General features: G+C 53.6%; 1 protein-coding gene across 1 annotated transcript in view; it reads right to left on the reverse strand.

The window, feature by feature from the left end:
- Positions 1-2667: 2667 nt before the first annotated feature.
- LOC145339083 (tropomyosin alpha-3 chain) overlaps positions 2668-21596 on the reverse strand; it is a 47566-nt gene continuing 28637 nt past the window's right edge. Inside the window, exons 4-10 of the mRNA XM_080183514.1 lie at positions 21418-21535; positions 19082-19152; positions 13707-13782; positions 10794-10856; positions 9936-10005; positions 7350-7428; positions 2668-3012 (exon numbers count right to left, since the gene is read on the reverse strand). Of these exons, the coding sequence (XP_080039640.1) occupies positions 3009-3012; positions 7350-7428; positions 9936-10005; positions 10794-10856; positions 13707-13782; positions 19082-19152; positions 21418-21535 (481 nt within the window). The 3' untranslated portion in view covers positions 2668-3008. The remainder of the gene's footprint in view (positions 3013-7349; positions 7429-9935; positions 10006-10793; positions 10857-13706; positions 13783-19081; positions 19153-21417; positions 21536-21596) is intronic.

A 21596-nucleotide genomic window follows, 5' to 3' on the forward strand; every position in this document is an offset into this window, starting at 1 on the left:
GAGGGAGCGCCGGTGCCAAGGGAGCGCCGCACTGTGGGAGGTTCGGTGCCGAGGGAGCGCCGCACTGTGGGAGGGTCGGTGCCGAGGGAGCGCCGCACTGTGGGAGGGTCGGTGCCGAGGGAGCGCCGCACAGTGGGAGGGTCGGTGCCGAGGGAGCGCCGCACCGCGGGAGGGTCGGTGCCGAGGGAGCGCCGCACAGTGGGAGGGTCGGTGCCGAGGGAGCGCCGCACAGTGGGAGGGTCGGTGCCGAGGGAGCGCCGCACCGCGGGAGGGACTTTTTATTTGGACACAGGGTGGGTGGTGCTTTATGGTTAGAAAAGGCGATATATAAATATGAGTCCTTACAGCTGCACGTATCCACAGCTGAGGTTACATCTCACAACTGCATTGCCCAGAGGGTCAAACACTTGTTTAAACTGCTGAAATTGAGTAAACATTCGTGTTAGCTTAGAGATCTGATAGAGATGTCTCACACACTGTCCCCCTTTTCCCTTCAATCACCAGGGTATCGATGAAACATTTCCTCATTCCAGTTCTCGTGCTGACGTTATGTTCTGCTATGTCTGAAGCGACAGGGATTATTTATTCCAGGAGGAACGGATAGATCGGCTGTGAGCTCAGACCGAAAGCCGGCCAGCGACAGTAAACACAACTGCCCACAGTTACACAGCAACACTTGGCTTTGATGGATGTTTTCAGGGATTTACAATAAGCTTCTTGTTCTCCGGATGACATGCTGTGAGGTAGCGTTTAGCTCATTCTGACAAGCATCACAACATATCCTGGACAAGGGGACCCCTCATCAAGCTGTACTGAATGATACAGCGAATATATTCCACCAGGTCACATCACGACATAACCCACATCCCTGTATCAATCCCCAAACTAATCCCACTGCCCCGCTCTCTCCCCATAGCCCTGTATCAATCCCAAACTAATCCCACTGCCCCGCTCTCTCCCCATCGCCCTGTATCAATCCCCAAACTAATCCCACTGCCCCGCTCTCTCCCCATAGCCCTGTATCAATCCCCAAACTAATCCCACTGCCCCACTCTCTCCCCATCGCCCTGTATCAATCCCAAACTAATCCCACTGCCCCGCTCTCTCCCCATAGCCCTGTATCAATCCCCAAACTAATCCCACTGCCCCGCTCTCTCCCCATCGCCCTGTATCAATCCCAAACTAATCCCACTGCCCCGCTCTCTCCCCATCGCCCTGTATCAATCCCCAAACTAATCCCACTGCCCCGCTCTCTCCCCATAGCCCTGTATCAATCCCCAAACTAATCCCACTGCCCCGCTCTCTCCCCATAGCCCTGTATCAGTCCCCAAACTAATCCCACATCCCACTGCCCCGCTCTCTCCCCATAGCCCTGTATCAGTCCCCAAACTAATCCCACTGCCCCGCTCTCTCCCCATCGCCCTGTATCAATCCCCAAACTAATCCCACTGCCTCGCTCTCTCCCCATAGCCCTGTATCAATCCCCAAACTAATCTCACTGGCCCGCTCTCTCCCAATAGCCCAGTATCCATTCCTAAACAGAGATTCAGTGATGGTCAATGGTAACCCCCAAGATGTTGACAGTGGAGGTGGTGGGGATTCAGTGACAACGTCATTGGAGGTCAAGGGTAGACTGAGCGTGGTAGCTTTGGGATTCATTTTGTCACTGAATTCCCTCAATTGACACGTTAACCACAAACACTCACTCCCTCCACCACCGACACAGCCGTGTGTACCATCTACAAGATGCCCCACAGCGACTCACCAAGGCTCCTTCAACAGCACCTTCCAAACCCACCACCTCCACCATCTAGAAGGACAAGGGGGGAGTAGCAGACACATGGGGAACACCCCCACCTGCAAGCTCCCCCCTCCGAGCCCCTCACCATCCCGACTTGGAAATATATCGACCGTTCCTTCACTGTGGTTGGGGTCAAAATCCCAGAACTCCTTCCCTAACAGCACTGTGGGTGTACCTACCCCACACACGGGGACTGACTGATGTCCGATAACAATCCCGGAACTCCCTCCCTAACAGCACTGTGGGTGTACCTACCCCACGCACAGGGACTGACTGATGTCCAATAACAATCCTGGAACTCCCTCCCTAACAGCACTGTGGGTGTATCTACCCCACATGTGGACTGACTGACGTCCAATAACAACCCTGGAATTCCCTCCCTAACAGCACTGTGGGTGTACCTACCCCACACAAGGGGATTGCGACGGGTTCAAGGTGGCGGGAGGGGCAATTAGGGGATGGGCGACAAATGCTGGGGCTGGCCAACGATGCCCGCATACTCGTGATATACCTGAACCAATATCTACCCCTCAACCCAAGGTAGCCGCCACCACATTGGGCAGGATTATACGGCCACCCCACCCCCCCCCAAAACCCCTCCAAGCTCGGAAAATCCCACCCGAGCGGTCAAAGATTCGCTACGAATATCGCAGAGGGAGGGGATGGGAAAATTCTGTCCCATGGGGTGGTTTGTGCACAGCAAGATCCCATTTCCCCACACACGGTACCACCCGTCGCTGGTCGCCAATCGCTTTTGGGTGCTGGAAATCGTGACGGGTGTCCGAGAGAGACAGGGAGGGGAATGCAAGTTCTTCCTTCCATCGATGTGGGTTTTGAGCAGAACAGACACACCTTCCAGACCCGGGCAGGCTGATAACATTTTATTTTTATTTGTGGCATGGGGGAGGAAGGAGGTGCGTGAAGGTCATGGCGAGAGGGACGAGACAACAGACCGTTCTGCTTTTCTTAAAAAAAGAGAGAGAGAGAGAACCGAAACGACTTTCGTCACACAGGTTGGCAAGCCGAGAGAAACGAGGCAAAGCTGGCAGACAACTGATACGGCAGAGAGAGAGTGCACGAGAGAGAGAGAGAGAGAGAGAGTGTCCCAAATGCAGGTGCCACAGACGCAAGGCAACAGAGCAACGTTCCTGGGAGCCGCCAACCAAAGCTGGGGGGGGAGGCGAAAGGCTCTCGTTGTTTCGTGGAATTATCTGTACAAAACAAAACACACAGGAAGCAGGAGAGAATGGGTCTGGTGAACATGAATGTCAGGCGCAGCTGGCTACACCGCTGTTTTTTGGCGGCGGGGGGGGGGCGGTAAACTTCAGCAGTTTCGTGGTGATCTCCGCTGTCCCGGTGGGGGGACTTAAACAACCAACAAACAAATGAAAAAGACTCCCTGCTTCGTCATGGCTTAACAGGACAAGCGGTCAGAATGACCAGATCCAGGCTTCAAATCAGACCCCGGTATGTACTGAACTGAGCGTGGTGTTATGGTGGCACAGTGGGTTAGCACTGCTGCCTCACAGCGATGGGGACCCGGGTTCGATTCCCAGCTCGGGTCACTGTCTATGCAGAGTCTGCATGTTCTCCCCGTGTCTGCATGGGTTTCCACCGGGTGCTCCGGTTTCTTCCTACATTCCCAGAGGTTAGGTGGATTGGCCATGCTAAATTGCCCCTTAGTGTCCAAAGATGTGCAGGTTGGGTGGATTGGCCGTGGTAAATTGCCCCTTAGTGTCCAAAGATGTGCAGGTTGGGTGGATTGGCCGTGGTAAATTGCCCCTTAGTGTCCAAAGATGTGCAGGTTGGGTGGATTGGCCATGGTAAATTGTCCCTTGCTATCCAAAGATGTGCAAGTTAGTTGGATTGGCCATGCTAAATGTGCAGGGACGGAGGGGGCCCTGGATGGGATACTCTGTTGGGAGAGAAAGTGCAGACTCAATGGGCTGAATGGCCTTCCCCCCGACCTTCTGCAGTGTCGGGAATCCGTGATTCTTAAACAGTTACTCAAAAAAAAAGGTTCAAGGGTCAGAATGGCTGGTTTGGTGGCTGATAGAGATGGGTCACAGCACAAGGCTTGAGTGGCCACTTCCGGCTGTACAGAGGCCCGAGCCTGTGGGTATTTTATATACAGTGGGCGGGGGGGGGGAGAAACAGGCAAAGGCCCCGCAAATCATCCGTTCCTGAAAGCAGACTTGTTTCAATCGAGCACCGCAATCCTCCAGCGACTCCCAAAGCAAACACTCCGGAGCATTCAGGCACAGACCAAAAGCCAGCTGTCCGCATGCAGACTCACTCCAGCCCGAGAAAGCTCATCAGTATTGTGATTGTTATAGGAAAAGAGAAAGGCTACGGTCCAAATACAGGCGGGTTGGGGCTTCTCATCTGTTGGTGCAGACTCGATGGGCCGAAGGCCCTCTTCTGCGCTGCAGCATTCTGTGATCTTAGGGGTGGCACAGTGGGTTAGCGCTGCTGCCTCACAGAGCCAGGGATCTGGGTTCGATTCCCGGTTTAGATCACTGTCTGTGTGGAGTCTGCATGTTCTCCCCGTGTCTGCCTGGGTTTCCTCCAAGTTCTCCGCTTTCCTCCCACACTCCAAAGATGTGTAGGTTAGGGTGGATTGGCCATGCTAAATTGCCCCTTAGTGTCCAAAAATGTGTAGGTTAGGGTGGATTGGCCATGCTAAATTGCCCCTTAGTGTCCAAAAATGTGTAGGTTAGGGTGGATTGGCCATGTTAAATTGCCCCTTAGTGTCCAAAGATGTGCAGGTTAGGTGGATTGGCCATGCTAAATTGCCCCTTAGTGTCCAAAGATGTGCAGGTTAGGTGGATTGGCCATGCTAAATTGCCCCTTAGTGTCCAAAGATGTGTAGGTTAGGGTGGATTGGCCATGCTAAATTGCCCCTTAGTGTCCAAAGATGTGCAGGTTAGGTGGATTGGCCATGCTAAATTGTCCCTTAGTGTCCAAAGATGTGTAGGTTAGGGTGGATTGGCTGTGCCAAAGTGTCAGAGGTAATTGCATGGGGTTACGGGAATAAGGCCTGGGTGGGATTGTGGTTGGTGCAGACTCGATGGGCCGAGTGGCCTCCTCCTGCACCTGTAGTACTCTATCGATAAATGCTGGCCCAGCCAGCGACACCCACGTCCCACGAATGAATAAAAAAAATCTCAACAACGAGCCTCAGCACAATGGGCTGTCGCGGTGAAGGGAACTCCCTGCGGCACAAGGTGGCTGCTGTGTTTCACCACTTGCCCACATGCTGGTTCTGAGGTGGCGAAACGCGCTGGTGAAAGGCAGGGTGATCGAGTCAAACGCAAGATCAGGCAAAGGGGAAAAGAAATCGTCTCGAGCTTTGACCGGACAAGGAGACAGTGGAGGATGAATGAACGCGCTGGGGGTGGGGTTGGTAAGGAGATGGATAGTCCCCCAAACATGACAAGGACAAACCTTCCATCTTACCCGCGCCGCCATCATTTAGACCACCAACCAAGTACAGAGCTGCGAGCGTATGTTAGTGCTTTGAGCTGGCAGACGGAGAAATGCAGTAAGAAGTCTGACAACACCAGGTTGAAGTCCAACCGATTTATTTGATAGTAAACTCACTAGCTTTCGAGGTTTGCCCCTTCGTCAGGTGAATGGAGAGTTCTGGCCTCAGACAGAGCATAAGCTATCAAATAAACCTGTTGGGACTTTAACCTGGTGTTGAGAGACTCCTTACTGTGTTTACCCCAGTCCAACGCCGGCATCTCCACATCATGACAGAGAAATGAACACTGGCGAGCAAGGTTAGGGTGGGGACAGGGGGTGGTACAGGGGTTAAGAACACCCACCCACGTCCCCCCCTCCAGCCTAAACCCAACATGCGTTAGTTGGCCCAAAAACCAGACGCACACCGGGTTAGAATGGGCAAGACCCCCACACACACACACACACACGGCAAGCGAGCGATGCAATGGTACAGGAGTCGAGATACAGGTGGAGGGGTTTGGATAGACAGAGTAAATAAGGGAGAAAGTGTCTGCACTGACAGGAGGGTGGGTAACCAGAAGGGGAGAGGCAGGGACGGACATAGATTGAAGGGAATTGGTAAATATTGTGGGGAGGGAGGACAGCGAGTTGTTGTGACCTGGAAGGCGCTGCCTGAAAGGGCGCAGGTTCAATCGCAACTTTCAAAAAGGAGGGGTGATACTTGGAAGGGAAAAGTTTATAGGGATCTGGTGGCGAGGGGAGGGGCGGCAGCGACACTAAACGGATAGATCCTCAAAGAGCTAGCACAGACATGGATGGGTCAAATGGCCTCATTCTGTCCTGGAGGATTGCCCCATATATCTACAGGGTTGGAAACAAGCCAGCTGGTCTGTGGGCCATTGTGGGGGGCGGGGGGGCGGAGGAGGACGGAGAGCAGTGGATCTCTAGCCCGATGGAGAAGCTGGGAATCGCACCTTGCTGCAGCACCTGAGGTTACAGGGTGGTGCTAAAAGCGGAAGGGTGGGGGGTTTGGGGGAAAAAAAAAACGCTGGAGCTCACCACTCTGCCCCCGGCCTAGGAAGCGTCAAGGGTAAGCAGTGGGCGGCACGGGGGGGTTAGCACTGCTGCCTCACAGCGCCAAGGACCCGGGTTCAATTCCCGGCTCGGGTCACTGTCTGTGCTGAGACTGCACATTCACCCCATGTCTGCGTGGGTTTCCTCCGGGTGCTCCGGTTTCCTCCCACCGTCCAAAAGATGTGCAGGTTAGCGTGGATTGGCCGTGCTAAATTGCCCCTTAATGTCAGGGGGATTGGCAGGGTAGCTATGTGGGGTTTTGGGGACAGGGCCTGGGTGGGATTGTGGTCAGTGCAGACTCGATGGGCTGAATGGCCTCCTGCTGTGCTGCAGGGGTTCTATGAAGCCGCAGCCCAACACCTCAAGACCCCCATTTCTCTCTCGGAGCTTTGTCCGATTTTGGAATCTCAGAAAGCGGAGGAGGAAGGGATGGGGGTGGGGGGAGGAGAGGAGGAAGGGTGCCTGAACATTCTGGTTAAGCCAGGGAATCGGGGGCGTTGACAGGAATGTGGAACGCGAAGGGCAGCTACAGACCGGGGGGAGGCAGGCGTGGGGGGGGCTGAATGGCCTATTCCTGCTCCTATTTAAATTGTTCTCCTTTTTAGGTGGGGAGGGGGGTGGTTTAGGGCAGTTCTCAGCAAGCAGAGCCACATTCTTGGGGGAGGGGGACAGAACAGAACAGAACACCACCACACCCACCGCAGGCAAGGGGCCTCTAAGTTGTTCAGAAGTAGTTGGGGGGAGGGGGAAATCGGAGGTCGGACAGCGCACGAGCAAGGCCTCGTGAGGATTCTTACTGCCCAGCGAAAGAGAGCACGCAGGGTCGAGGAGACACTGTTGCGGATAAGCCATCGCAGCCGCGTCGAGTTAGAGTTAGGCACCAGCCCAGCCACAAGGCATCGGCAGCCGCCGGGTTAGACTCGGGGGCCGTGGTTAGATGAAAAAAAAATCGAGGGCGACGCCACAAGGCGGAGCATGCGGGGAAATAGGAAAACCAAGTATTTACATGGAGGTCATGTCATTCAGAGCATGGTCCAGTTCTTCACTGATAGCTTTGTACTTGAGTTTCTGGGCGTACAGCTCATCTGTACGAGCGCGACATTGCGAAAGAGAAGGCGGAGGAAAGCCCGTCAGAGAAGGCCGCGGTGACGATCCAGTCGGTCAGACAGAAAGGCAAAAGATAGGGAGGGGGAAGGAAGGTGAAAATAAAGGGAATGAATAGAAAAGGTAAAACAAAAAAGGTGAAATGTTAGAACGGGAAAGACAACTGAAAAAGTGCGATCTGAACACAGCGAGAGAGAGAGAGAGAGAGATGACAGAACAATTCGAACACGAGAGAGAGACGGGCTGAAAGTTGTACGTAATGTGATAGAGAAACATGGAAAATAGACCATTTGGCCCTTCGAGCATTCAATATGACCATGGCTAATTACACACTCACTCCCGCTCTCTCCATATCCCTCAATCCCTTTAGCCACAAGGGCCAGCACCCTCTTGAAAATATCTGACCAACTGGCCCTCAACGCCTTTCTGTGGTAGAGAATTCCACAGGTTCACAACTCTCCGAGTGAAGAGGTTCTTCCTCACCTCAGTCCCGAATAGAGAATAGGAGCAGGAGGCGGCCACTTGGCCCTTCGAGCCTGCCCCGCCATTCATCACCATCATGGCTGATCGTCCAACTCAACAGCCTAATCCTGCTTTCTCCCCATAACCTTTGATCCCATTCACCCCCCAGTGCTCTATCCAGCCGCCTCTTGAATACATTCAATGTTTTGGCATCAACTCCTTCCTGTGGGAATGAATTCCACCAGGTGAAGAAATGTCTCCTCACCTCCGTCCTAAATGGTCTACCCCCAATCCTCAGGCTGTGACCCCCTGGTTCTGGACTCTCCCCACCATCGGGAGCATCCCGATGATTGTGAATGCAGCCCAATCCATCACGCAAACCAGCCTCCCATCCATTGACTCTATCTACACTTCCTGCTGCCTCGGGGAAAAGCAGCCGGCATAATCAAGGACCACCCCCCCCACGCACCCCGGACATTCTCTCTTCCACCTTCTCCCGTCGGGAAAAAGATACAAAAGTCTGAGGTCCCGTACCGACCGACTCAAGAACAGCTTCTTCCCTGCTGCTGTCAGACTTTTGAATGGACCCACCTCGCATTAAGCTGATCTTTCTCTACACCCTCGCTGTGACTGTAACACTACATTCTGCACCCTCTCCTTTCCTTCCCTATGAATGGTATGCTTTGTCTGTGTAACGTGCATATCCCAATACATGTGACAATAATATATCAAATTAAGGTTGGAGCAGGGGACGGAAGGACAGCTGCTGGGAGTCTATGCTGGCCAGCGGACCAATGTGTGGCTCTCCCCAAGGGGGCACAGGGAACCATCAGCAAAAGACAAGCATTTAGGGGAACAATCAGCAAGGTGGGTTAGCACTGCTGCTTCACAGCACCAGGGACCCAGGTTCGATTCCCGGTTTGGGTCACTGTCTGTGCTGAGTCTGCATGTTCTCCCCGCGTCTGCGTGGGTTTCCTCCGGGTGCTCCAGTTTCCTCCCACACTCCAAAGATGTGCAGGTTAGGGTGGATTGCCCCTTAATGTGGTGTTACGGGGATAGGTTTGGATTGGCGTTGGTGCAGACTCAATGGGCCAAATGACCTCCTCCTGTCGTAGGGTTTCTATGATTCTAAGAAGCAGATCCTGAGACAATCCAGGGGAGTGATGCGAAATGGGAGGGGGCGCACAGGGAAGGCAAAGCAAATAGGCTCTGCCGCTGCGATGGAGGGGACCACACCACGGGCGAATCAGACCCCCACCAGCTCTTCGAGTCACTAATTGGAAGATTGTAGACATATGGTGGCGTAAGAACTAGGAGCAGGAGTGGGCCATCTAGCCCCTCGAGCCTGCCCCGCCATTCAATAAGATCATGGCTGATCTGAAGTGGACTCGGCTCCACTTACCCTCTTCCCCCCCCCCCTTAATTCCTTTACCGTTCCAAAATCTATCTACCCTTGCCTTCAAGAACATTCAGTGAGGTAGCCTCAACTGGGCAGGGAATTCCACAGATTCACAACCCTTCAGGTGAAGAAGTTCCTCCTCAACTCAGTCCTGACTCTGCTCCCCCTTATTCCGAGGCCGTGCCCCCCTAGTTCTGGTTTCACCCGTCAGTGGAAACAACCTCCCTGCTTCTATCTTATCCAGTGGTTGACACAGGGCGGTGCCGAGGGAGGACGGATCGCTAATCTGTCTCTCTTTCTCTGCGGCAACGGAGGGAGGGCTGCAGGGTCAGAGCGGAGCGGAGCGAGACGGTTCAAGCATTATGTTGAGAGAGAACGGGGTAGCTCGCCTCTCTGCTGTTTGGGGAGGGTAGCCTGCTCCGCCCAAATGATAATGTCAATTAATTCACAGCGTGGGGGGTTGGGGGGCTGTTCTGCGGAAGCGAGGACGCAGTTTGCACCTTCTTTTGTTACCTTGACAGTATTTCAGAGGCGTTCTATCTTCAGTTTCCCTGTCTGTACAGCAACTCCGCCTTGCCCCCCCCCCCGCCCGCTGCCTCCCCCCACCACTCCGCCATTCTCACGCACCTTCTAAATCGTCGATGGTCTTCTCCAGCTTGGCCACGGAACGCTCGGCAAACTCGGCACGGGTCTCGGCCTAGAGGCAACAGCGACACTCTCATTAACTCAGGCAAGGGGAGCGCCCATTCACACAGTAACACCCACCACCCCAGCCACCTGGAACCACAGCTTACCCTGAGGTACAATTATTGAGGACAGTTTGTAGTACATACATACATATATTATACATAATATATAACATATACATAATATAGCAATGAGGACCATCAGAGCAGGATACAGATCGGAGAAGGGGCGGAGGGAGGGAGGGAGGGAGGGAGGGAGAGAGATTGAAGGGGCGGAGGGAGGGAGGGAGAGAGAGAGATTGAAGGGGCGGAGGGAGGGAGGGAGAGAGAGAAGGGGCGGAGGGAGGGAGAGAGAGAGAGAGAAGGGCGGAGGGAGGGAGGAGAGAGAGAGAGAAGGGGCGGAGGGAGGGAGAGAGAGAGAGAAGGGGCGGAGGGAGAGAGAGAGAGAGAGAGATTGAAGGGGCGGAGGAAGGGAGGGAGGGAGAGAGATTGAAGGGGGGAGAGGGAGGGAGAGAGACAGAGATTGAAGGGGCGGAGGGAGAGAGAGAGAGAGATTGAAGAGGTGGAGGGAGGGAGGGAGGGAGGGAGGGAGAGAAGGGGGGAAGGTGGTGGGGTGGGGGGGAGCGGAGGAGAAGAGCACATTCCTCCCACAGATAATGATGTGCGGGTTAGATGGATTGGCCATGCTGAATTGCCCCTCAGTGTCAGGGGAATTAGCAGGGTCAATAGGTGGGGTTGTGGGGATAGGGCAGACTCAGTGGGCCGAATGGCCTCTGTCAGGATTGTAAAGTGTTCTCACCTCCTTCAGTTTATCCGTCAGGAGTTTAATCTCTTCTTCATACTTGTCTTCCTTTTGGGAATACTGAAAGTGACGGGGGGGAGAGAGGAAGAGAGAGTGAGAGACTGGATGAAATACAGGCAGTACACGACTCACATAAGCGCAGCTTTGTGTCCGGAAGCGAAGAGGATATGGCTCCCCCAAACACGGACACACCATCAAATCAGATCAAACACAGTGACCTACCTCTCTGAGCACCACGTTGAGGAAGGCCATGGATGACTGTATCGTCACATGCTTAGAAAAACAGAAGCAGGAGGAGGCCACTTGGCCCATTGAGTCTGCTCCCCCATTCAATCATGGCTGATATTTTTCTCATCCCCCCATTCTCCTGCCTTTTCCCCATAACCCCCGATCCCCTTATTAATCAGGAACCTATCTATCTCTGTCTTAAAGACACTCAGTGACCCGGCCTCCTCTGCGGCAAAGAGTTCCACAGATTCCCCACTCTCTGGCTGAAGAAATTCCTCCCCATCTCTGTTTTAAAGGGTCGTCCCTTTAGCCTGAGGTTGTGCCCTCTCTGCTTCTAGTTTTTCCTACTACTGGAAACATCCTCTCCACGTCCACTCTATCCAGGGCCTCGCAGCATCCTGTAAGTTTCAATAAGATCCCCCCCCTCATCCTTCTAAGCTCCAACGAGTACAGACCCAGAGTCCTCAACCCGTTCCTCATCCGACAAGCTCTTCATTCCAGGGATCATTCTTGTGTGAACCTCCTCTGGACCCTTTCCGAGGCCCGGCACATCCTTCCTTATACGGGACCCAAAACTGCTCCCAATGCTCCAAATGGGGTCTGACCAGAGCCTGATACAGCCCCAGAAGTCCATCCCTGCTCTTGTATTCTAACCCTCTCGACATGAATGCTAACATTGCGTTTACCTTCCTAACTGCTGACTGAACCTGCACGCTAACCTGAAGAGAATCTTGAACAAAGACTCCCAGTTCCCTTTGTGTTTCTGAATTCCTAAGCATTTCCCCATTTAGAAATTAGTGTGTGCCTCCATTCCTCCTGCCAAAGTGCATAACCTCACACATTTCCACACTGTATTCCTCATTTTCGCACCTGACCCATTGCGGGAATAACAGGACAAGGCCCGTGTCTTAACATCAAACCACAGCTCCCAGCTACTGCAGCAAGCTTTGTCTCTGATCAAGTGGCTGGAACCAAGAGTTTGCAGAAACCCTACTCTGTCGTGGGTGGAATTTCCGTGTGTGGGGTAGGTACACCCACAGTACTGTTGGGGAGGGAGTTCCGGGATTGTTATTGGACATCAGTCAGTCCCCGTGTGTGGGGTAGGTACACCCACAGTGCTGTTGGGGAGGGAGTTCCAGGATTGTTATTGGACATCAGTCAGTCCCTGTGTGTGTGGGGTAGGTACACCCACAGCGCTGTTAGGGAGGGAGTTCCGGGATTTTGACCCCAGCCATGTTATTTCCAAGTCGGGATGGTGGGGGGGGGGACTTGCAGGTGGTGGTATTCCCCATTTGTCTGCTGTCCTTCTAGATGGTAGAGGTGGCGGGTTCGGAAGGTGCTGTTGAAGGAGCCTTGGCGAGACAGTGCAGTGCATCTTGTAGATGGTACACACGGCTGCCACTGTGCGTTGGTGGTGGAGGGAGTGAGTGTTTGTGGTTAGTGTGTCAATCGAGCGGGGCTGCTTTGTCCTGGATGGTGTCGAGCTTCTCGAGTGTTGTTGGAGACGCACTCATCCAGGCAAGTGGAGATTGTTCCATCACACTCCTGACTTGTGTCCTTGTAGATGGCGGACAGGCTTTGGGGAGTCAGGAGGTGAGTTACTCTCCGCAGGATTCCCAGCCTCTGACCTGCTCTGGGAGCCACAGTATTTATATGGCTGGGTCCAGTTCAGTTTCTGGTCAATGGAAACCCCCAGGATACTGATAGTGAGGGAGGGATTCAGTGATGGTCAATGGTAACCCCCAGGATGTTGATAGTGAGGGAGGGATTCAGCGATGGTCAATGGTAACCCCCCAGGATGTTGATAGTGAGGGAGGGATTCAGCGATGGTCAATGGTAACCTCCAGGATACTGACAGTGAGGGAGGGATTCAGCGATGGTCAATGGTAACCCCCAGGATGTTGATAGTGGGGGAGGGATTCAGCGATGGTCAATGGTAACCCCCAGGATGTTGATAGTGGGGGAGGGATTCAGCGATGGTCAATGGTAACCCCCAGGATGTTGACAGTGGGGGGGGGGGGAGGGGGCGGGGGGGAATTAAATATGTGGAATAGGGCCTGGGTGGGACGCTCTGTCGATGAGTCGGTGCAAACTTGAATGGCCGCCTCATGCGCCGTTGTGATTCTGTGGCTACTATCAGAAGGGACCTCCTCCCTAGTGTCCTGGTTAACGCTCCCCACCCATCACATCGCTGATAGTGGGATCTTGCTGTGTGCAAATTAGCTGCCCTTCAGGTGTCCTGGACAACATTCACCCCACAACCGGTATCCACACAAACGAAAAACGCAGTTAACAGAGCCCACAGGACAAAACCATTGCCTACGTTTAGTCACCAGCAACCCCGCCTCCCCCCCCCCCACCCCACCCCCGACACGCGATGCAGCGCGCAAGATCGATCTGATGCGAGGATAATGGAGGACGCTGGCTAAAAATCGCCCCCTCCTGACAGCCGACCCGGCAACCAGGTGAGACAGCTTGGCTGACAGCGGGCAGTGAATTCTGGAGCTGCCGTGGCAGGGGGAGACTGGAACGGGCCACTGGCTCTGGGTGCGCGCGCGTGCGCGAGGAGGCGGTCTCACCTTCGTCTGAGGCGCAGACACCGCAACAGCGATCGATCGGGTTAGGAGGAGGAAGGGAAGAGGGAAAGCGAGGGGTGGGGGGCGGTGATGAGGGCGACCCTACCTTCTCGGCCTGGGCCTCCAGTGACTTCAGGTTATTCGTCACATTTTTAAGCTCTTCTTCCAGTTCTGCACATTTGCTGTTGGCGCGGTGAGAGGGGGGGGAAAAAGGGGAGGGGGTAAAAATGAGTCGAGTAAGGGGCAAGGACAAAACCACCAGGTGACGGGGGCGTGGGGAGGAAAGAGAAAAAGAGAAGGAATCAGTAAAGAACGAGCAGCAGAATTGCATGCACAAGTTGCATGCCTGCAGCCTCAACCGCCCCCCCCCACGACGCCCGCACCCCCCCCCCCCCCCCACCGACACACAGGACGCCCGCACCCTCCCCCCCACCGACACAGGACGCCCGCACCACCCCCCCCCACACACACAAAGACGCATGCACACTACCACCCCCCCACACACAAGATGCACGCACCCTCCCCCCGACCCCACACACACACAACGCCCGCACTCTTTCCCCCCCCACCAAACACACAAGATGCACGCACCCTCCCCCCGACCCCACACACACAAGACGCACGCACTCACCCCACCCCCCCACACACATATACAGGACGCCCTCTCCCCGACCCCAGACACACAAGACGCACACACTCACCCCACCCCCCCACACACAAGGTGCATGCACCCTCCCCCCTGCCACACACACACACACACACAGACGAGGACGCCTGCACCCTCCCCCCCCCATACACAAGGTGCACACCCACCCCCCCAACACACACACACACACACACACACACAGGATGCCTGCATCCTCCACCCCACACACACAGGACGCACACACCCTTCCCCCCCACCCACCCACCCACACACAAGGCGCCCACACCGTCCCACCCTACATACACAGACACACAGGGAAAGACAGAACAAGAGACACACGCCAACAGGAAAAAACAGCAGCCTGTACCGGACGAGGGAAGCTCAGACCAATCCCTTCGCAAAACTTATGCAAATTAAGTTTTGACTGTAAGCGTCACATGTATGGGATAGAAAGTAGAAGCTGGTGGAGGCCATTCAGCCCTTCGAGCCTGCACTGTCCTTCCTTACCACCCTGGTTGATCATGATGGTGGGGCAGCTCACGCACTAACTCGGGTCACCGGTATAAAGGGCAAATTACGGTCAGTCGAGCAGACGACAAACCACCAATCACCCCAGTGTGTAAAACAGGGAGAGGGTGTCTTAAAAATATTAGCGAGAGGAAGCTGGGCAGAGCCTGATCACAGCATCACTGGTGTGAAACAAGGCTGGGCAGCTGCTCAGCACAGCTCCCCCGAGGCCACCACACCCGCAGACCATCCCCCACTTCTCACCGACACGTCAAAGGCCGTGTTGGGAAGCTCTATAACTGCCTGAAGCCCGCTGAGTTCGTCTCTGGGGGTGGCACAGCAGGTTAGCACTGCTGCCTCACAGTGCCAGAGAGAGAGAGAGAAACACAAACAGAGCAAGAGAGAGAGAAAGAGAAACATAAACAGAGAGAGAAAGAAAGAAAGAGAAACACAGAGAGAGAGAGAGAAAGACAAACACAAACAGAGAGAGAGAGAGAGAAAAAGACAAACACAAACAGAGAGAGAAAGAAAGACAAACAAACAGAGAGAGAGAGAAAGACAAACGGAGAGAGAGAGAGAGAAAGACAAACGGAGAGAGAGAGAGAGAAAGACAAACGGAGAGAGAGAGAAAAAAAGGAGAAAGAAAAAGAGAAAGTGAGAGAAAGAAAGAAAGCGAAAGAGAAAAGGAGAGGGAGGAGAGAGAAAGAGACTTCAGGCTGTGACCAGGATTAGTGCTTTAGTTGGAAACCATGTCAACATTGAAAGTTAAACAGGATGGATGGATGAAGGAAGGGAATTGGGGAAGCGAGCAGGTATAGGAGTAATTTCACACGTGCTGCGCAGACACACCGACCCATTTCCCACCTGTCACTTCCTAGTGACACCCAGCAGCGCCACTGCGATTAGGAGCGCATCAGTGAGGCGAATCAAACCCCAAGGCCCAGCGCCGGTTAAAAGTTACACCTCGGCTTGTGGAACCGCGATCCCGCGAGCAGAGGAGCCTCGGGTTAGTATATTCACGGCAGCGCGCTATAACGGCGCGGAAACGCTCCCGCTTTCGCCTGCCGAGACCTCAGTCATTTCATACAGGGCTGGGTGGAGAGAAGGTGAACGGCTTCAGTACCTTTTCCTGTAATGCGGTTAGGGCCTTAAAGCTCTGGTCCCTGGTCCTAAGCTCCTCGTCCAGTTTTCGTAACGCACTGTTAGTGTTCCACGAGGCACATGCAAGAGAGGCAGTGGCAGCGGGGGGGTGAAGGGGGATGATTCGGTAATGTGCAGCATGCAAAGAAATCGGAACACACACAGGATACAAAACAAAAAAAGGGGAGGAGAAAAAACAGTCACAACAAACTTAGGCCGGCTGAGAGCCCCGAGAACCTGTACAATACAACAACGGTTAACAGCGAGGTGTCACATTACCCCCCCCCACCCTTTGCCCTCACTCTTTGGCTGCGGTGTTCAGACCCTGGTTACTGTGTCAGTTTCAGACCAACAGGTACCGCACCAGCAGGGGGGAAACAACACACAGATTTGGGCTCAGTCTAATTCATTCATTAGTGTCACAAGTTGGCTTACATTAACACCACAATGAAGTTACTGTGAAAATCCCCCAGATCGCCACTATTCAGGTACACAGAGAGAATTTAGCCAATCCACCTAACCTGCACATCTTTGGACACTCAGGGGCAACTTAGCACAGCCAATCCACTAAACTAAGCATCTTTGAACACCAAGAGGCAATTTAGCACGGCCAATCCACCTAACCTACACATCTTTTGGATTGTGGGAGGAAACCGGAGCACCCGGAGGGAACCCACGCAGACACGGGGAGAATGTGCAGACTCCACACAGACAGCGACCTGAGACAGGAGTTGAACCCGGGTCCCTGGCTCTGTGAGGCAGCACTGTTAACCATCATGTCATCCGTAAGAGAGTGAGAGAGATAGATATAGAGTGAAAGAGAGAGTGAGCAAGGGCAGGAGAGGGTGAGGGGGAGAGAGGGGAGGAGACAGAGACAGAGACAGAGACAGAGACAGAGACAGAGACAGAGACAGAGACAGAGACAGAGACAGAGACAGAGAGGGGGGGGGTGGAGAGAGAGATACAGAGATATAGAGAGAGAGAGCGAGGGGAGGAGAGAGTGAGAAGGAGAGGGGAGGAGGCGGGGGGGAGAGAGAGAGAGAGATAGTGAGGGGAGGAGAGGGAGAGGGGGGGAGAGAGAGAGAGAGAGAGAGAGGAGAGAGAGATACAGACTGAATCTTAGTTACTGTGCAGACCTGATTAACTAACACTGAGGTTAGCTGGAGTCCAGTTGGTCACGAAGGTGAATGGAGCCGCTCCCCAGAGAGTCAGCACCTTCAGACGGTGCAGGAGGGAGTTGGGGAGGTTAACCCGGATAGAGGGAACGCAGGAAAGGTGGTGGGAATCTGCCCAGGAACGTGACACCTCCACTGCCCTGGATAAAAGTCTCACAAACGTGGCTGGTTTCCAAAGCTGTGTAACCCTGGCATCGTTACTGTGCGGACTGGGAACACTCCCTGTCACCTAACACTGACCTCGCACCGTTCAGGGAGTCCCCCCCCCCCCCCCCCCCCCCGCCTCCCCGGGTTAGATCAGGGGTCAGGTATCACCCCCCAGACTAACTCGCTGCTGGACTGTCCAAGGCAAACATCCCCCTGGATGCTGGAGAGAGACACTAGACTAACTGAATGTGGAGATTCCTGTTACTTTCACGTGGGACTCGGGGGATGGGTGAGTTGGGGTGGAGGTTGGGGGTGGGCGGGGGGGGGAACAGACAGTGAGAGTACACTGTCTATGGTCGCACCTGCCAGCAACTCCTGGACAACTGCAACTGTGGTGAGGCCCACAGCTGGAGTAGTGTGTGCAGTTCTGGTCGCCACGTTACAGGAAGGACGTGATCGCACTGGGAGGGGGTGCGGAGGAGATTCACTAGGACGCTGCCTGGGCTGGGGGTGTTTCCGCTATGATGAGAGGCTGGTCAGACTGGACTTGTTCTCCTGAGGGCAGAGAAGGCTGAGGGGGCGACCTGATCGAGGTGTATAAGATTAAGAGGGGGCGTGGACAGAGTGGGTAAGGAGCAGCCGTTCCCCGTAGCTGAGGGATCAGAGAAGGGACGTAGTTTAAGTTGATTTATTAGTGTCACAAGTCAGCTTACATTAACACTGCAATGAAGTTACTGTGAAAATCGCCACATTCCGGCGCCTGTTCGGGTTACACTGAGGGAGAATTTAGCACGGTCTATCCACCCTAACCAGCACGTCTTTCGAACTGTGGGAGGAAACCGGAACAACTGGAGGAAACCCACGCAGACACGGGGAGACACTACACAGCCAGTGACCCAGGGCAGTGGGTTAGCACTGCTGCCTCACAGCGCCAGGGGCCCGGCTTCGATTCCTGGCTTGGGTCACTGTCTGTGTGGAGTTCTCCCCGTGTCTGGGTGGGTTTCCTCCCACAGTCCAAACATGTGTAGGGTTAGGCGGATGGGCCGTGCTAAGTTGCCCCTTGGGTAAATGCTGTGTGTTATGGGGATGGGGCCTGGGTGGGGTTGTGGTCGGCACAGACTCGATGGGCCGAATGGCGCTGTAGGATTCTGTGACCCAGGCTGGGGAATCGAACCCGGGTCCCTGGCGCCGCGAGGCAGCAGTGCTAACCCACTGTGCTACCTTGCTACCCCAAGGAGCTGATGCAGAGGAGCTTCACCAGGAGGCTACCTGGGAATGAACACTGAAGTTATGAAGAGAGGTTGGGTGGGATTGGGTTGTTTTCGCTGGAGCAGAGAAAACGGAGGGGGCAACCTGATCGAGGTGGACAAGATTGAGGGGCGTGGACAGAATGAACAGGGAGCAGCCATTCCCCTTAGTTGGGAGGGAACACAAGTTAAGAGTGAGGGGCAGGAGGGATTTGAGGGAAAACTTTGTTATCCAGAGGGTGGTGAGGATGTGGAATGCGCTGCCTGGGAGGGTGGTGGAGACACATCCTTTAGAATCATAGGGGGACTAGCTAGGGTAAGTGCATAGGGTTATGGGGACAGGGCCTGGGTGGGATTGCAGTCGGTGCCAGCTCGATGGGCCGAATGGCTTCCTTCTACACTGTCGGGATTCTACGATGACCAAATAGACCTACCAAACCAACCTCTCCCCCCCCCCACCGCCACCTCAATCACTAAAGCCCGCTGCGGGAAACCAGCCAGGCTTTCAGGACTCGAGTGCTAGGGCCCACCTCCCGAGTTCAGACCGGACGTCCGGCTGCCCCCACGCCCACCGACAAACGGGGTGGGGGCGGTGGCCAGCTGGCATTGGAATACTCACGACTCTGTCACTTCAGCGCGCTCCTCCGTGCGCTCCAGGTCGCTCTCAATGATCACCAGCTTGCGGGCGACCTGCGGGCGAGAAAGCGTGGAAGGTGAGGGCGGTTAGTCCCCGCGGGGCAAAGTTGCGCTCTGTCCTTGCTGGCGTTGCGAAATCGAGTAATTGTAAAGTTAAAAGATGGTGCTTTTTAAAGATTTAAAAACACAGGTACACAAAGAACCCCCAAACCGAAACATTTGTATCAAAGGCCGAGCAGCGGTTTTACCAAGACTACAGGCTTCTGAATTCAGCCAATCGATTTGAATCAGACACTTAGATACCAAGAACCTATTAAATTTAAATTTGATGGTTTTGACAACCTACAACCAATCCTATTATGGGAGATATTGATATGTCACCATGGATATAAAAGAAGGTTGGGGGGCAGTGGAACAAAGAGTAGAGCACAGGATGGCACAATGGGTTAGCATTGCTGCATCACAGCGTCAGGCAGCCTGGTTTGATTCCCGGCTTGGGTCATCGTCTGTGTGGAGTCTGCCGTTCTCCTCCTGTATCTGCATGGGTTTCCTCCAGGTACTCTGGTTTCCTCCCAGGTTTGGTGGATTGGCCGTGCTAAATTCTCCCTCAGTGTACCAGAACAGGCGCCAGAGTGTGGCGAGTAGGGGATTTTCACAGTAACTTCATTGCACTGTTAATGTAAGCCGACTTGTGACTAATAAACCTTACTTGTCAACATTTTTAAAATTTGCACCAGGTATTATGTTATTTATCTATATATTAGTGTCACGAGTTATGTTAATGCTGCAATGAAGTTACTGTGAAAATCCTCCAGTCGCCACACTCCAGCACCTGTTTGGGTACACTGAGGGAGAGTTTAGCATGGCCAATGCGCCTGAGCTGCACATCTTTGGGCTGAGAGAGAAAACTGGAGCACCCGGAGGAAACCCACGCAGACACTGGGAGAATGTGCAAATTCCACATAGACAGTGACCCAAGCAGGGAATCGAACCCGGGTCCCTGGCGCTGTGACGCTGCAGTGCTAACCACTGTGCTGACTGTGCTTTCAAGAGATGTATTTTAATCATGCATTTTCTCTCCAGGATGCTTCCTGCAGGCCTTAGCATGTTATTGGTGCCGTGTTGTCTGTGACCGGGGTCCATTATTGCTGCTGAGACAGTATGATGGATACCATGTTGGTATAATATGGGCTAATGCAGCGATTTTAATGGTCCCTTAGGATTGTGGAATCGAGCTTGATTTGGGGATGATTCAAAGGTGATATGCATGGGGATAGCTTTTTTTTTTAAAAATAGAGCATTCCAAATTTTTAGTCTTCTCAGTTGCTGCCTGAAGCTAGTGGAAGAAGACAGCCTCTGGAGAGAGAAGGAGAGAGACGCTTTCTCAGAGGGAGCCTCAGGGATTTGACAAAACATTCAAAGGACCCGTTCACAGCGGGTGTTAAAATGCTGAAGATCCGGCATCACATGGGCATACCTGCTTTCCATGCTAAGTCTGAAGAAAAGCATACAACTGTGGGACAGTGTTTAAGTTGGAAGAATAGAGAAAGCTAACTGTGAGGAGTTGCACTGTGTCTTGTCTAAGTTTCGTAATTGGTTAAAAAGTTATGCTTATTCTTTTTTTTTGTTATATTTTAACTGTGTCCTTGAATAAACGTTGTTTGATAAAAGCTCCCTAGTGGGTCACTTGAATCCTATCTCGAGTGAAACATCTTATGCTCGCCCGCGCCAAAATTAAATAATAGTCTAGGCTAATCTCATAAAACAGCTTTGGCCTGGGTCTTAGGTAAGGGTAGATGGTAAATATCTTTCCCCAAAGGTAGGGGAGTCTAAAACGAGTGGGCGTAAGTTTCAGGTGAGAGGGGAGAGATACGAAAGGGCTCAGAGGGGCATTTTTTTCCCCACACGGAGGGTGCTGAGTGTCTGGAATGAGCTACCAGAGGCAGCAGTAGAGATGGGTACAATTTTGTCTTTCGAAAAGCATTTAGACAGTTACATCGGTAAGATGGGTATAGAGGGATAAGGGCCAAATGCGGGCAATTGGGACTGGGGTAGGGGTTAAAAAAGGGGCAGCACAGACGAGTTGGGCCGAAGGGCCTGTTTCCATGCTCTATGCCTCTATGGAACAAACGTGGGCAACCAGCACTAGCTTAGGGGTTAAAAACTGGGTGGCATTGGGCCGAAGGGCCTATTTCCATGCTGTAAACCTCTATGAATAAGTCCCTTTGACAATTTGGCTCTTGACAGGTCTGAGGTCGCTTTTACTCAGCAGCAGCACTCCCCGCCCCGTCCCCCCACCCCCATCTTTCTCTCACTCACCTCTTCATACTTGCGGTCTGCCTCCTCCGCAATATGTTTGGCTTCCTTCAGCTGAATCTCCTGCAGTTCCATCTTCTCCTCATCTTTCAGAGCCCTGTTCTCAATCACCTTCATTCCTCTGTGGAATCGAGAGCAGAAGGCCCGAGGCCAGTCAGCCATCCTCTCTCTGTGTTCAGCCA

This window comes from Carcharhinus amblyrhynchos, unplaced genomic scaffold (genome assembly GCF_965287045.1).
Source record: "Carcharhinus amblyrhynchos unplaced genomic scaffold, sCarAmb.v2.hapA chromosome_319, whole genome shotgun sequence".
In the NCBI taxonomy this organism is placed as follows: Eukaryota; Metazoa; Chordata; class Chondrichthyes; order Carcharhiniformes; family Carcharhinidae; genus Carcharhinus; species Carcharhinus amblyrhynchos.